The following is a 13,144-nucleotide window of genomic DNA, read 5'->3' on the forward strand; positions in this document are numbered from 1 at the left end:
CTCATCTGCACAGTTAAAGTATAAAATTAAGATTTTCATCGATTTCTTGTGGAAACATTAGTTCTCTACCAGCCAGAAATCCCCTTGGAAGTACTTTGTGTGAGGTATTATTTTTAGCTGCTGGCTTATCTTTCCTTGCTTCACTGTCGCCAAAACTGACACCAATATCAGTCCTCGTGCTGCAAATACTGGCATACTGTTTATTTTTAAATCTCTACAAGGCTGCTTGTTCCAACCATAAGTAAGACTGGATGTAAACAAGTTTATAACACATTGTGACTCACAGGATTTTCCTATGTGTGTCAGATGTATTTGTCATCTCCCATTTATTCAGTTAAATACCGTCTGTAGCTGAGCGGGAAACTGGAGACAAGAACAGGGAGATCTGGTACATGTGGTGCATTACATTACAAAAGTGGACTTCATTAGCTTTACTTTGTAACCATTTGGCTTTTGATGTGGATAAAAGCTTCTCTGAGAAAAATGAAATCATCTAATGGATGCGCCGCAGATGAACGAATTTCTGAGAAAGCCAAAGATCCCTTGTATCGGGGGCTTATAAAATGTATGAGGGAGTGTTTATGAGTGAAAATAAGAAGGGCTTGTGAAAGGATGAGGAGGAGAGATCTCCAGTGGGGCAGAAAGATGAAGATGTTATTTTTCCATGATGTCAACCTCAAAGGCTCCCCTGCTACTAGTAACATTGCTGTGGCTGACGGTTAATAAGAGATATGGCCACTGTCCACAAATACAGATAAACTGCATGAATGTGGGAAGGATCCATGCACTGCCTTGCACAGTCAGAGCCTTGGCTTATAATCACAATATCGACCTTCACAATATCAGCAGACTGTCTGATGTCGAATTTAGTGTCAGATTTGCTATATTATGAATGCAGTCACATACAATATTTATAGTTTTATTCAGTCATAGTGAGCAATGCTTGATTTTTGCACAGATATGATGCTGTATGCATTTAATTTATTGGGTTGTCCAGATATAGAGATTTCTGTCTAGTTGTTTCACCCTTAAACATTATTTTATGGAAATTTGTTGAAATATTCCTCACAAACTGATAGCATCATATTGAATTAAATGTACCAGGATAGGAGACCATGAACACAACTTCTGTCTGGTTACTTGAACACATGTTAGAGGAGAAACATAGATGATCACTTTGCTATTTTGGTACTCTTCTAATGATGAGGTAAAATAGAAATAAACTACTATATACAGTACTTTATAGATTGCTTCCAAGGAGCCAGACTAATTTTTAAAGTGGTTTTGATCAATAGTTCTCTAGGTTTTCTGAAGGTCTTTCAAAGTTACAGTAAACCATAATACACAAGAGCTGGATTGAACATCAGTATCAACGGTTTTAAGGAGTGATAAATGCAAGTTTGAAATTTATGGAGAAGGAGATTAGGTTAACAGGTCAACTGTGATTGTGGATCAGAGCTTTAATGGTTTTGTATTTTCTAATTAGTTTTTATTATTCTACTTTGACTTAGTTTCCAGAGTTGCATTGCTTGTTTCAGTTCAGTTTTTATTGCTTGAAAATGTTTAATTTTTGTTGAGTTTTTATTAATTTCGATGTTCGTTTTAGCCTTTTATTCCATGAAGGCACATATGCAGGAGGCACAGTTTAGTTTGAGTTAGTACAGATATTCTAATAAAAACTAAACCTTTTGAAAGAAGTTGACTCTCAATAGTCTCAATAAACAGGTCCGTCAAAGCTTCATCTGCGATTTCTTTACGAGATAAACAAGTACTAAAAGTAAAGATAGTACCTCTATATTTTTATTTTATTTTATTTTTTAATTTTTTTAGTTCACAAAATAATTTGTGAAAAGTTAACTAAAACATCCAAACATCCAAAGATGAGCTTTGAATGTCCTTCAAGAAGGCTGCTTGAAGAAATTACAAGCTGTGTTGAAGAATTGTAAAACTTAAGACTTTTGCACTAAAATGTATCTTTTATATCTTTTTTTTTTTTTAAATTATGTATTCAGCATTTATCTGTTTATTTCTTATAACTTTTATTAAAGTTATTATGTTATATGGGGTGTACAGTCTGACAATGCCTAAAGCAGGACAGGCAGAAAAAAAAACAAAATAAAAAAGTGGGAGGGGGATAGGGGAATATGTAATAAAAGTACAAGCATTAATAGAAATGCACACTGTGTCGCTGCACCTGTATAATATATATACTATAATAATATAGTTTAGAATAGAATATAATACTATATTGTATCTAATCTAACATCCAAACAAAGAAAAGAACTCTCCCTATCCCCGACTGTCTACTCACAAAGGCTGAATAAAATCACACAACAAAAAAACAAAATAAACTACTTTAAGCGCAAATTACAAATTTATGCTGCTGTCTGTGAAAAACAAATCATGTAATTGCTGAAATCTATATCTGGTTTGTTTAAAATCAAATATAGATGTGTTGATTGTGTTGATTTTCTCTGTTTCTGCAGCCCTCTACTGATGCCAACGTGAAGGTCTTGGCTGGAGATGAAGTGATCCAAGTCAATGATCAGATAGTGGTGAGTGATACCGTACATACAGCACTTAAGGGCCTATTGCTGTGCACTATATATATATTTGTGTGTGTGTGTGTGTGTGGTCCTGTTAGTCTGAGACAGTTCTCCTCCTGCAAAGGCTGTGAGTGTCTTATACAATAACCTTCACGGTGAAATAACCATCGGTGTTGCTGCCTCAGGTGGGCTGGAGCAGAGTTAACCTTGTGAAGAAGCTGCGTGAGAATCCCAGTGGAGTGACTCTCGTCTTGAAGAAGATCCCTGGATCAGTGCGACGCAACAACTCAGTCCCGCTCATCTCTACACAGGTCCGGGCTCATTAAAATCCTCCTCCACTCACTAACTTTCTTCAAAATAGTCAGTGAATTTCAAAAAAACAATGTATTTACCTTTTTATATATTATACAATGCTTGTACTTTCCACAAAATTTGGAAAACAGACTTCACAGGAAAATGATGCTAAGGCCTGTGAATAACACTTCAAAATCTATAACAATGGCGTCTCAAGCTACTTTCACACTCACACAGTGGCCCTGAACGTCTCTAGACATCTGCGGAAGCTGTATGTGAGAACACAAATGTCCAGCTCAGTTGGATCTAATATTTTTAATGGTCTTTACCCTGCAAGCTCTCTGGTACAAAGTCTGTGTGAGGTCTGATTGAGCCTCTGCGAGAAAAGAGAAGGTAATTGTCCTGTGAATGCACAGCCAGCGAGTGTCACCGTGTCCTGCCAGCTGTACGCTCTACCCGGGCGCTAGCTTCACCTAAATGAGACAAGAGTATTTCCAGTAGGGAGAATGTGTCTGACCCTGCCGTTTGTTTGCCACACGTGAGAAAGCTCAACCCCACAAAATGTCACGATTTCATTCTCCTCACGTAGTCTCAAAATTAAAGCTGTGAAATTTATGGCAAATACACTATAGATATATCATGGGGGAAATCTCATGTTCATGAAACCTTCCCATTTTTATAGCAAATCTTCTCAGAAGCTTGGAAAAGGTTGTCTGTAATCACTGGATGCCAGCATTTATTATGACACATTTTACGCCCTCACGGTGACTAGAAGATTTTTAATAAATTACATTTTTCTCCTCTCTGTCATGCTCATACTTTTAATCATTTGTGAAGCTAAATAGAAGAAACCTCAAAGGCAGCAATATTCTGCTTTCAACCGTCTGCTGTCTGTGTTCATTTTCGGATAATTACATCCAGGGGTGAGAGTCGAGCGTCAAATCCTCTCTTAGAAACCTGATTGTTTTATATCAGGGGGATTCTTTTATGAGAATCCCCTCTTTGATTTCCGTTTAACCTCATTTGGGATCTGTTTCCATAAACACTCGCACACTCTCAATAGTCACTATGCCAACTGTTGTTTGTCTTTGAACAACACCCTGAATTACACACTGCATCTGATACAAACGAGCACGCACGCACTGTGAGCATTTCACACCCCCCTTGTGACCATCACCGTGCTAATCTCAGATCTAGCTGGCGGCATAGGGTGAGAAAAACATTTAAAAGATGTGAATCAGCTGAGTGTATAAACTCCATATTGTGCTCAGAAGATGCCCTGCTTTTTTTCCAAGAGCTTCGCCGGCTGTGTGTGTAGAATTGTGTGCACGCGGTGTCTCTGTGTGTGTGTTTGTTTGCGTTGCCGTCTCGTCTGCTAAGCCACAGAGGAGCCTAGGAGAAGGTTGCAATTAGAGTCTACCGTGACATCCAGCTTCTTAACCCTCCGCCGACCCCTAAATGCAGACAGTTCAACCTACACACTCACACGCTGTTGTGTTTTCAGAAAGAAGAAGAGGACAAGGAGGAGAAGTCAGAGGAGGAAGAAAAGGACGAGGAAGAGGGTCCACGGCACTCATTACTCGAGAGAGTGGCAGCATCTGTCAGGTCCTTGTCTTTCAGGTGAGGGCGTTCATTTGCTTGTCCTTTAATAAGATAGAACTGATCATAACTGCTACTTATGTTTAATACTCTAAACCATACAGCAGCACCTGGGTTTGTCTCTAAAATAAACATCAAGAAGAAATCCAAGCTCCATTTAAAGTTAGAGTAATAGATGTAGATTTCCGAGGGGATGCATGGGGAATCCCACCTGAAATATAAACCTTCCTCCCTCCCTATTTAGAACATGTGCATTTGCCCCCTCAGTAAACATTAAAAAGGAATCGCTTAGAAGAATTGCTGTAACATTAGTCAGCAGAGTAACAATGGCTCCCAGACGGGTGGCTCTTTTTCCTTCAGCATTGTTTTTGTTGCGTTTTGTTTTTTTGTCACATTATTGTCTCGCCAAAAACACTTCGACTGTGTTTTGTGGGATTTAGTTTTTTCCTACTTTCTTTGTGTTTTATTCAGCTTAACAACTGTTTTTGGTGTTTTTGAAGGTGTTTTCTGACATTGCACTACGTTTGACCTTTCTGGGTTTATTTTAGAGCATAACACAATAATGTCACCACTGCTCAACAAAGTTTAAAACACTTTATTAAGGCACAGGGCCCCAAAAGGATAAAGAATCCAAACTTTTGTTTTCAGATATGATGTACATGAAAACATGTTTTAAACATTAACATCTCGGTGGTTTCCAGTATGTGTTAAACTGTTTCCTGGGGCCTGATTTTTCTCTATGGAAAGAAAAGGTTTTGTGCATACACCTGAGGCACAATCCACAAATAGTTTGGCCATATTTAACAACCCAACAAGTGAGAATGCTTTAAGAAAGGTATCATTGCATCACCTAAATGCGTGAGAACAAGAATAAAAGATTAAAAAAATAAATAAACAAGAATGCAAACAACGCAAAATTGAATAAAATATGCAAAATTGTAGACAGATGTCTAAAACTGATTTAAAAAAAATAATAATTTTTTACCAAGTGTCTAATATTTTCTGAATTTAAATATTCTTTTTCGTTTTTTTTTAAATTGTCAATCACTTTGTTTGCATACATGCATGAGAAAAGCAGTAAGAACAAGTTGAATACTGATCTGGTTACACAGCATTTACTCAGCAGAGCTGAACATCCCTGAAACCCTTTTGACCTTGTTCATCTGCCAGCACCCGGCAGGTTTCCCATGAGGTCACACTGCAAATGCCACAAATTCCACTGCGCGCTCGCAACACACGACTGACTGGAAATGAGTTAAAAAAAAGAGATGAGAAGAAAGATTAAAAAACGCATGAAAAAATTAGTAGATGGGAGGAAAAAGAGTGATGAAGAGGCAAACAGGGACAGCGAGAGCTGATGAAGAGCAGGCGGACTCTAGCAAATGGATGGAGTGGGCGGTGATGGTGCCTTGTGGTTGTAAATAATTCAGACACATTCTAATATACAACAGCTTCTAAGAAAAAAGGGAGAAACTGGCAAATACAGTCATATTTTATCTCTTTAAATTACTCTCTTTAAGGACTTGTAGTTTTGTAATGTGCTGTTAGTGTTTTCCAGCTAGAGGTTTCACTTTATATCAGCAACATGTGGCAACTGTGAATATAAAGTAAGATAAAAATCTTCATTTTTGAGACATGGTTAATTTCTTCGCTGCTTATTCTTTGCTCAACCTTTGTTTTCTGTAAACCGTCATGCATTTGGACTTTTAATTTTATAATACCAGATGCTGCATCAGTGGAACCCAAATGCTTTGACTGATATTTCTATATATTTTGTTACAGACGAGCTGTTCAGGCGCCAGAGGTGCAACAGCAGCCCATGGGACAGGAAGAATCTGAAATATCCTCAGACAAGGAGCTTGAGGAAAATCTGAGGCTCACTTCATATCAAAGCCGACAGGGGACGCTTTTGGCACCAGGTAAGACAAATTTGCAAGATTTTACCTTTTCTTATAATTGATTATATTTTAGTTACTTTGTGTTTTTCTTTTCAGAAGGATTTTAAACTGTTGATTACAACGCACAAAGTGTATTATCATGGCATGTTTCACTGTAATAGTTTCACTATCGTTTGACCTTCTGCACAGAAACCACAATGTAACTGAGGCGCAAAGATGTGGGTTTATTTAGAAACTTCATTCTGTTTCCCAGCAGGGTCAGAGAGCTTGACAGGTTCAAGGCTCTCACTAAATCGCCTGAGAGACCGCTCGCCCTCGCCTGTAAGAACCAAACAGGATAGATCTAGCATCAGTTCCTGCCCTGACATGGTGGGACACACGGTGAGGGGAAATGGAGAACATTCACTAACAGTTGTTTTTGTTACAATCCAGGCAATTAATGGTGATTTTATTAAAGTAAGCTTTTAAACACTGAATGATCGCTGTCTGGTTATGTTTTCAGGGGAACAAGGATGGTAAGAAGACCTCCACTAAAGGTACGATTTTCTTTATCATAGGGCAATAAAATAAACAAAACACTGGAGTGTCTTTGTAATGCCAAAGTCAGCCCCAAACTGATAAGTCTTCTGTAATTTATGGCTTATAGAAGAGTGTCTGTAAGACCAGGAGCACAGCAAATCTCCCTCACCAGGCGTGGCAGATGGACTGGTTGTGCCAGGTTTCTGCCTGTTAAAAAGGAGTTTTTCCTTTCCACTGTCGTCAACCACATGCTAACAAAGGGCCATCTAATTACTGGGTTTTTCTCTCTATTATTATTATTATTATAGTATCTTTAGCTCACAATATAAAGTGCCTCGAGGCAACTGTTGTTGCCATTTTGTGCCACATGAAATAGTCACAGAATGATAAGCATGTCCAAAACACAACTAAGACTAAATAAAAACAATGAAAATGAAGCAGTGCAAAAGAAAGAAGAGATAAATAGCCAAGAAATACATGCCTAAACAGATACAAGAGGTAAAATATAATGATGCTTTAACAAAAAAGTCCTGACTGAGGATGATTTATTCCACTTAAAAGCTGTAGAGTGCCTGAAACTTGTCCTGCAAAGGTTACTGGAAAACCTGATGCGGACAGTATGTAAGGTTAAGCAGTTACTGAACTGTGTAACACAGTTTCAAATGTGAGAAGCAATGTGAGTTTGTTGGAAGCTTTATGGATGATACTAAGTCAACTCAGCTGTGCGATACAGAGATTAAGAGGGTTCAGTTGCTGTGGCAATAATGTAGCAGTAAAGAATAACATGAATTCAGTGCTTGGAATTGCAAAGAAAGATCAAGTCGAATTCCCCCAAAATAAAAACTGCATCAACTTAAATATTAAATCTTACATTTTCTGTCCTTTTATATTTCCTGGAATAGTTTTAAAAGAATCTAATACTGCAGACATCGCAAAAGTCCCAAAAAAGCCAAGAAATCCCCAAAAATTGAGTTCACTTATCATGATCCTTATCTCCCTCCTCTTCCTTATTTGTCTTTCAGGAAAGACGACGGCTATGAGTCGGCGTCGTGTGTCCTGCCGTGACTTGAGTCACCCTGACTGCGACGGTTGGCTCTGGAAGAAAAGAAAGGAGAGCAGTGTCTTCATTGCACAGAAGTGGCAACGGTTCTGGTTCGTGCTCAACGGGCCTCACATTTACTGGTACAAGAGCCAACAGGTGAGCAAAAAATCAAGAAAAAGGTCGTCATTGCTGTTAGTTCGTATAATACCTGAAGCACATGATCTATCTGAGTTAGTGCCACATGCAGTATTAACTATCAAAATATTTTGCATTCAACTAATTGTCAGTATGTCTAATTCTCTTCAATTGTATTTCAGGAGGAGAAGGCAGAGGGGTTGCTTAATATATCCAGCTATGGCATAGAGAGCGCTGGAGAGCACAAGAGAAAATAGTAAGAGTGAACCCAGTGATGAGTCACATAATGGTGCCATAATGGAAAGCCATGGTTTAAAACTGCAATTATATTATGTATGCACACAGTGGGGCATTTGTCTTATATTTATGCAGGAAACTGTACAATTTCTTAAAGAAAAGGTGTAAAGCAGTCTCATTGGTACTTACATGAAGGGAAAGCAAATTTCTCAAGTGAATATGTGTTTCTGCATATTTAGGTCTTCATGTTTGTGACACCCCCCCTCCTTCTCTCTGTTTTCTCCCTACCAGCGTATTCCAAATGTGCCACCCGAAATTTCAGAACTTTATTTTCGCAGCGGATAATGTCAGTGACATGAGCAAGTAAGTTCATACTGTGTAATGATATAACAATGTCACAATCGGCTGGTTGTGTCGGGCACCAGCTCTAACACAATGCAGTCATTCATTCATCTTTTGCTAAAAGTCTATGTTAGAGGTGGTAAAGCTGTAACAGGTGGTGGTGTTCACTGCCCCCTGCTGGTTGCTTTTTTCAGGCTCCTCTAGTGAGACTGTTATGCATTGTGTAAAGATGTTATCCTCAACATACTGTCACGAGACACTTTATTAGATAGATGCTGCAAGTATCAAGCTGGACTCCCTTTTACTTTTTACATCCCAAAGGTGCTCTATTGAATTGAGATCAGGTGACTGTTGGAGGCCAGTTGTGAGTGCTGTGAACCTCGTCACAGACCAGTACAGTACTTAATAATAAAGTGTTTAGGTAAATGTGCATGACTATTGCTGACATAGCTTATCCCTTTTTTTTCATCAGATGGATAAACTGTCTGATTACAGCCATACAGAAGCACAAGAAGTTCAACAAAGGCCCAGATAGGGAGGAAGGTGTGGAAACATTTCTCTTATGCTTTAAAATGTTTACTCTAAATCACTTAATTGTATGTGCACAATACAAGTCATGTTTTCCCATATATTTCCTACGGTATTAGCAATAATGCATCGTGATGTGTCCTGCTTGAGCAAATAAATGGTAGATATAATGATATTTTCGCCATAAAAAATAAGAGCAAAAAAGCAAATTGTAGTCTCATAATTATCTAGTAACACAGAGCATTATTGTTAATTACTGTAGCTTTGCCCATTTACAAATGGCAGTCATGGTACTTCACATTTGAGGTAATGGCATTACACTGACAGCTGTGTTCATTTTTAAACAGAGTGTTACAGTGAAACTGAATCAGAGAGCGAAGCATCTCCTTCACCCCGCAGGAAAAACAAGGTTAGCTCGGTTAGAGAGTTAAATATTTCACAAATAATCATTAAAGCGTGCACATACACATCCAGATTGCATTCATTTCATATTTATCTTGATTATCTGTCTCAGAAGGTACAGTCCAGCACCCTGCCTCTCCCTAAGGGTAAAAACAGGGCGCCATTACCCAGACCTACAACAGAGGGCAGCAAAGGAACAGGTATTTGTTATGTCACACTGCCTCTCTCTTGCTCTCTCAGTAATAAAAAATGTCTTTAATCACAGCGTAATGAGTGTTAATATTTTAAGGCTCATTAAGTTTTAATATTCTCAGAGAGTAAATAAGATTAATCGTGTTGTTTACTCACCTTTAATCCTGTTTTGGATAGATGGTTCACAACAACTGGGTGTTTTTTTCCTGTGCGTTTCCTCACTTCTCTTAGAACCTGGTCAGGTAGATGAGATGGGCATGATGCTAAACAATCTAAAGGAAGGGGGAGTTTCTCTGATCGGCCACGAGCAGCCGTTCACGCACGACCACTTCAGGAAGTCATTCATTCGGCGCAACAAGAATCCCATCATCAATGAAAAGGCACTCACGCTCCGAGCGCTGCAAAGCACTCTAAAGGTGAGGAAAGGTCTTATCCAGTCTTACCTTTCCTTGTGTCTGCATGGAAAGCCATGCGATTCAGCATTAACTCCAGCAACTGATACACAAAGCTGTCATGGTCCTGGGTCGGTGACCCAGTGTTTTCTGTTTTGTATTATTAATCTTTGATTTCTTGATGTGTCTTTGTTAGTTCTTAGGGTTTTGGTTCTTGTGTTTAGTGTTTTGTTATATCTACCTGTGTCCTCCCCTGGTGCTCTGTTCGTGTCCCTGAGTTTGTGTTTGTAAAACAGTTTGTAAATTTCCTGTTTTACTTTGAAGGTCTGTGTCTCTCATGTCTAATTAGGTTCAGCTGTGTCCTCCTCTGGTGTGTCATTCCCTTGTTACCTTGTGTGTTTATATAGTGTGGTTTCAGCTGTGGTCATTATCGCTCTGTCTGTGTTATTTGGGGAATCTCGGTGTCATCGCCGCTCACCATCCCCCGTGTAACCTCCGTATGTTTTTCCCTGCGTGTCATTCCGTTAGTTATGGTTTCGGGTTTTGTTTTAGTTTTCCCAGTTTATGTTTATGTTTAGTTCTGTCCTCGCTTTTGTTGTTTTCACCTTCTACAACAAAGCTCCTTCGCATCACAGCCAGTGCCCACGTTTTGGGTCCTTTCTCACAACACCACACGACTGCTGTGAAAGTAGCAGGTAAATTTATCACTGAGTGCATGACAAATGGCTCAGCTGGTGAATTAACCAAGCAACTTAATTATCGGAAGTTGCTCTGGCAGGAGCTATATAACTAAATTAAAAACTCAACTTTTAGTAACTCGCTTTGGCCGCAGGGAACATGGACGACATGGGTAGAACCACTCCTATTTAAAACTGCACCACACTGTTTCCCACAGCTTGAAATTCACTCGGTGGTGATGGATGGTGTATGCATGACAGATATTCCCTAAACGCCTCACATGTTGTGAAATGTGAAGGTCTCATCCAAACACCTTCAAACTCAACACTGCTCTTACTCAGTATCACGGGTGATTTATACTTCTAGTAAGTCTATGCCGTAGGTAGATTGTAACTGCAAACCTCTCTGAAACCCTACGCCGTAACCTGACATGCACCTCCCTGGAAAAAAACTACACATTTCATGTTCATTTCCTGCTGTTTTTTCAGTTTTTAAATCAAACTGTGGGAACCCAGGAGGGGAAAAAAGTCCCAGCATTTTATGTGTTTCTATTGTGGCTGGCACTACATGTAAAACTGTCCACATAACCACAAGGTAACTGAGACATAGCAGTGTTGGCCACTTATGCGTCGGCTATACAAATATTCACTGCAGAAGTCTAAATATAGGAAAAGAATATTACATATCTATGCATACAGAGACTCCTTGATTAAGTAAAGTGTTTGTGGAAGTTTTATGAAATATCTTGACGCATGAATGAAACTTTATCAAGAAACTGTCTTGCTCAGAAAGATTTTTGTGTTCAAATGGTCAGAGGGTGATATTAAAATTCATGTGCATGTTTGCTGACTGGACTTGCTTTTTCTCCGCAGGCCAAAGAAGCAGAGTTGCAGCAGATCAACAAGATCCTGGACGACTCTGATCTGACACCTTCAAAGTACCGTCACTGGAAGGAGAACAACGAGGAACTGTTCAAGGAAATTGAGAAACTGGTCGCGCTCAAGGCCTCCAAAGCAGGGGACGATGCACCTGAGCAGGACACACCTACTGAGGAGGTTGCCCTAGAAACTGTTGCCAAGGAAACAGCCGCCGCAGAGGCGGAAGGCGCATATAGACTAAGCCTTAGCGATGGGGAGCAGTTAGTCGATGCAGAGCCATCTGATGTTCTTCTGGAGATGTCACAAGCGTCTCCGAGCACAGACAGCAGCCCAGTATTAGAACTCTCTCTCGGCTCGCTCCAGGATTCAATAAACAAACAGCTGAGTGAAATGGCACAAAGTGGAGACACTTCAGAGAGCTACTTCTTCATTTAAAGCCGCACCAGTTCAAAGTTGCTCTGTTTAATAACAGTTAATAATGTCAGACAAATGAAAGATTTTCTTCATGCAACAATGTGAGACAGCACAGAGGGGTTTTTTCCATTAGGAGTAGTTAAAATGGCCACAAAATCAAAAAATTTTCAATCAAGCATGTCAGTGAAATACATCAGTACATACTTGTTTGTCTTTTTGTTTAGGAAACAAATTTCGATAAATGACGAGTTTACAACAGCAAAGAGAACATGAAATACCAAGTGTCACAGTCTCAGTTTGGTATATATTTATATAATTTTAAAGTCATCATCTTCTTCTTCTTCTTCTTCTTCTGTGGTTAAAGATACCATCAAGTATGACTTTGCTTGAAACTTGTGATATAAGTTGTACCTTTTGCAATGTGATATGTATGTACAGTTTTACTATAAATACTCTACGTATTTGTTTATTGACATTACCTTAATAAAGGTCCATGTGAATAATTTTTTACACAACTTTTACTCCACAAACACCAAGTCCTTTTCAAACTCCCTTCATGACCCTAATGAGAACCCTTCACCAAAAATTTTATATTTAATGAACTTAAACCTCCTAAGACCTGAACTCTTTCATGGCATGCTTTTTTAATTTCTCTTTGCTATTTGGGCTGATTGAGACCTGATGAATGTAAAACAAAGAATTATCTTTTTACCTGATTTTGCTCTTCAAGGGCCTGATATCCACCTACTGTCCTCATAAGTGGATATCAGGCCCTTGTAGAGCGAAATTTAGTATTGTGGTCTAGACAACCCAAAATGTGGATGCCAGGTCCTAGGAGGATAAAGAAGAGCTGCGTGACAGCCGAGTTTCACGATTACCTGTTGCCTGGATCTGCTGTAAATGCACTAAGACAAGTGATGTCTTCCCAAGTACTAAGACATCCCATGCGACCCTGCTGCTTTAAACTGTAACCTTCACTTGCTCAATTAAAAAAAAGAGAGTGTAACGATCACTGAAGAGTGTTGTGATGTTTTGTGAATTCCTGCAA

General features: G+C 39.1%; 1 protein-coding gene across 2 annotated transcripts in view; it reads left to right on the forward strand.

Moving 5' to 3' along the window:
• The window catches only part of cnksr1 (connector enhancer of kinase suppressor of Ras 1), a 28,265-nt gene extending 15,663 nt beyond the window's left edge, over window positions 1-12,602 (forward strand). The window contains exons 8-21 of one of the 2 annotated variants that reach the window (XM_031758257.2): window positions 2,487-2,555; window positions 2,732-2,857; window positions 4,345-4,460; window positions 6,222-6,358; window positions 6,591-6,718; window positions 6,840-6,873; window positions 7,879-8,054; window positions 8,216-8,289; window positions 8,562-8,633; window positions 9,085-9,155; window positions 9,488-9,549; window positions 9,655-9,742; window positions 9,966-10,150; window positions 11,677-12,602. In XM_031758257.2, the coding sequence (XP_031614117.1) occupies window positions 2,487-2,555; window positions 2,732-2,857; window positions 4,345-4,460; window positions 6,222-6,358; window positions 6,591-6,718; window positions 6,840-6,873; window positions 7,879-8,054; window positions 8,216-8,289; window positions 8,562-8,633; window positions 9,085-9,155; window positions 9,488-9,549; window positions 9,655-9,742; window positions 9,966-10,150; window positions 11,677-12,117 (1,779 nt within the window). In that variant the 3' untranslated portion in view covers window positions 12,118-12,602. The remainder of the gene's footprint in view (window positions 1-2,486; window positions 2,556-2,731; window positions 2,858-4,344; window positions 4,461-6,221; window positions 6,359-6,590; window positions 6,719-6,839; window positions 6,874-7,878; window positions 8,055-8,215; window positions 8,290-8,561; window positions 8,634-9,084; window positions 9,156-9,487; window positions 9,550-9,654; window positions 9,743-9,965; window positions 10,151-11,676) is intronic. The other variant, XM_031758258.2, reaches the window with a different exon arrangement.
• The last annotated feature ends 542 nt before the right edge of the window (window positions 12,603-13,144 follow it).

Source organism: Oreochromis aureus, linkage group 19 (genome assembly GCF_013358895.1).
Source record: "Oreochromis aureus strain Israel breed Guangdong linkage group 19, ZZ_aureus, whole genome shotgun sequence".
In the NCBI taxonomy this organism is placed as follows: Eukaryota; Metazoa; Chordata; class Actinopteri; order Cichliformes; family Cichlidae; genus Oreochromis; species Oreochromis aureus.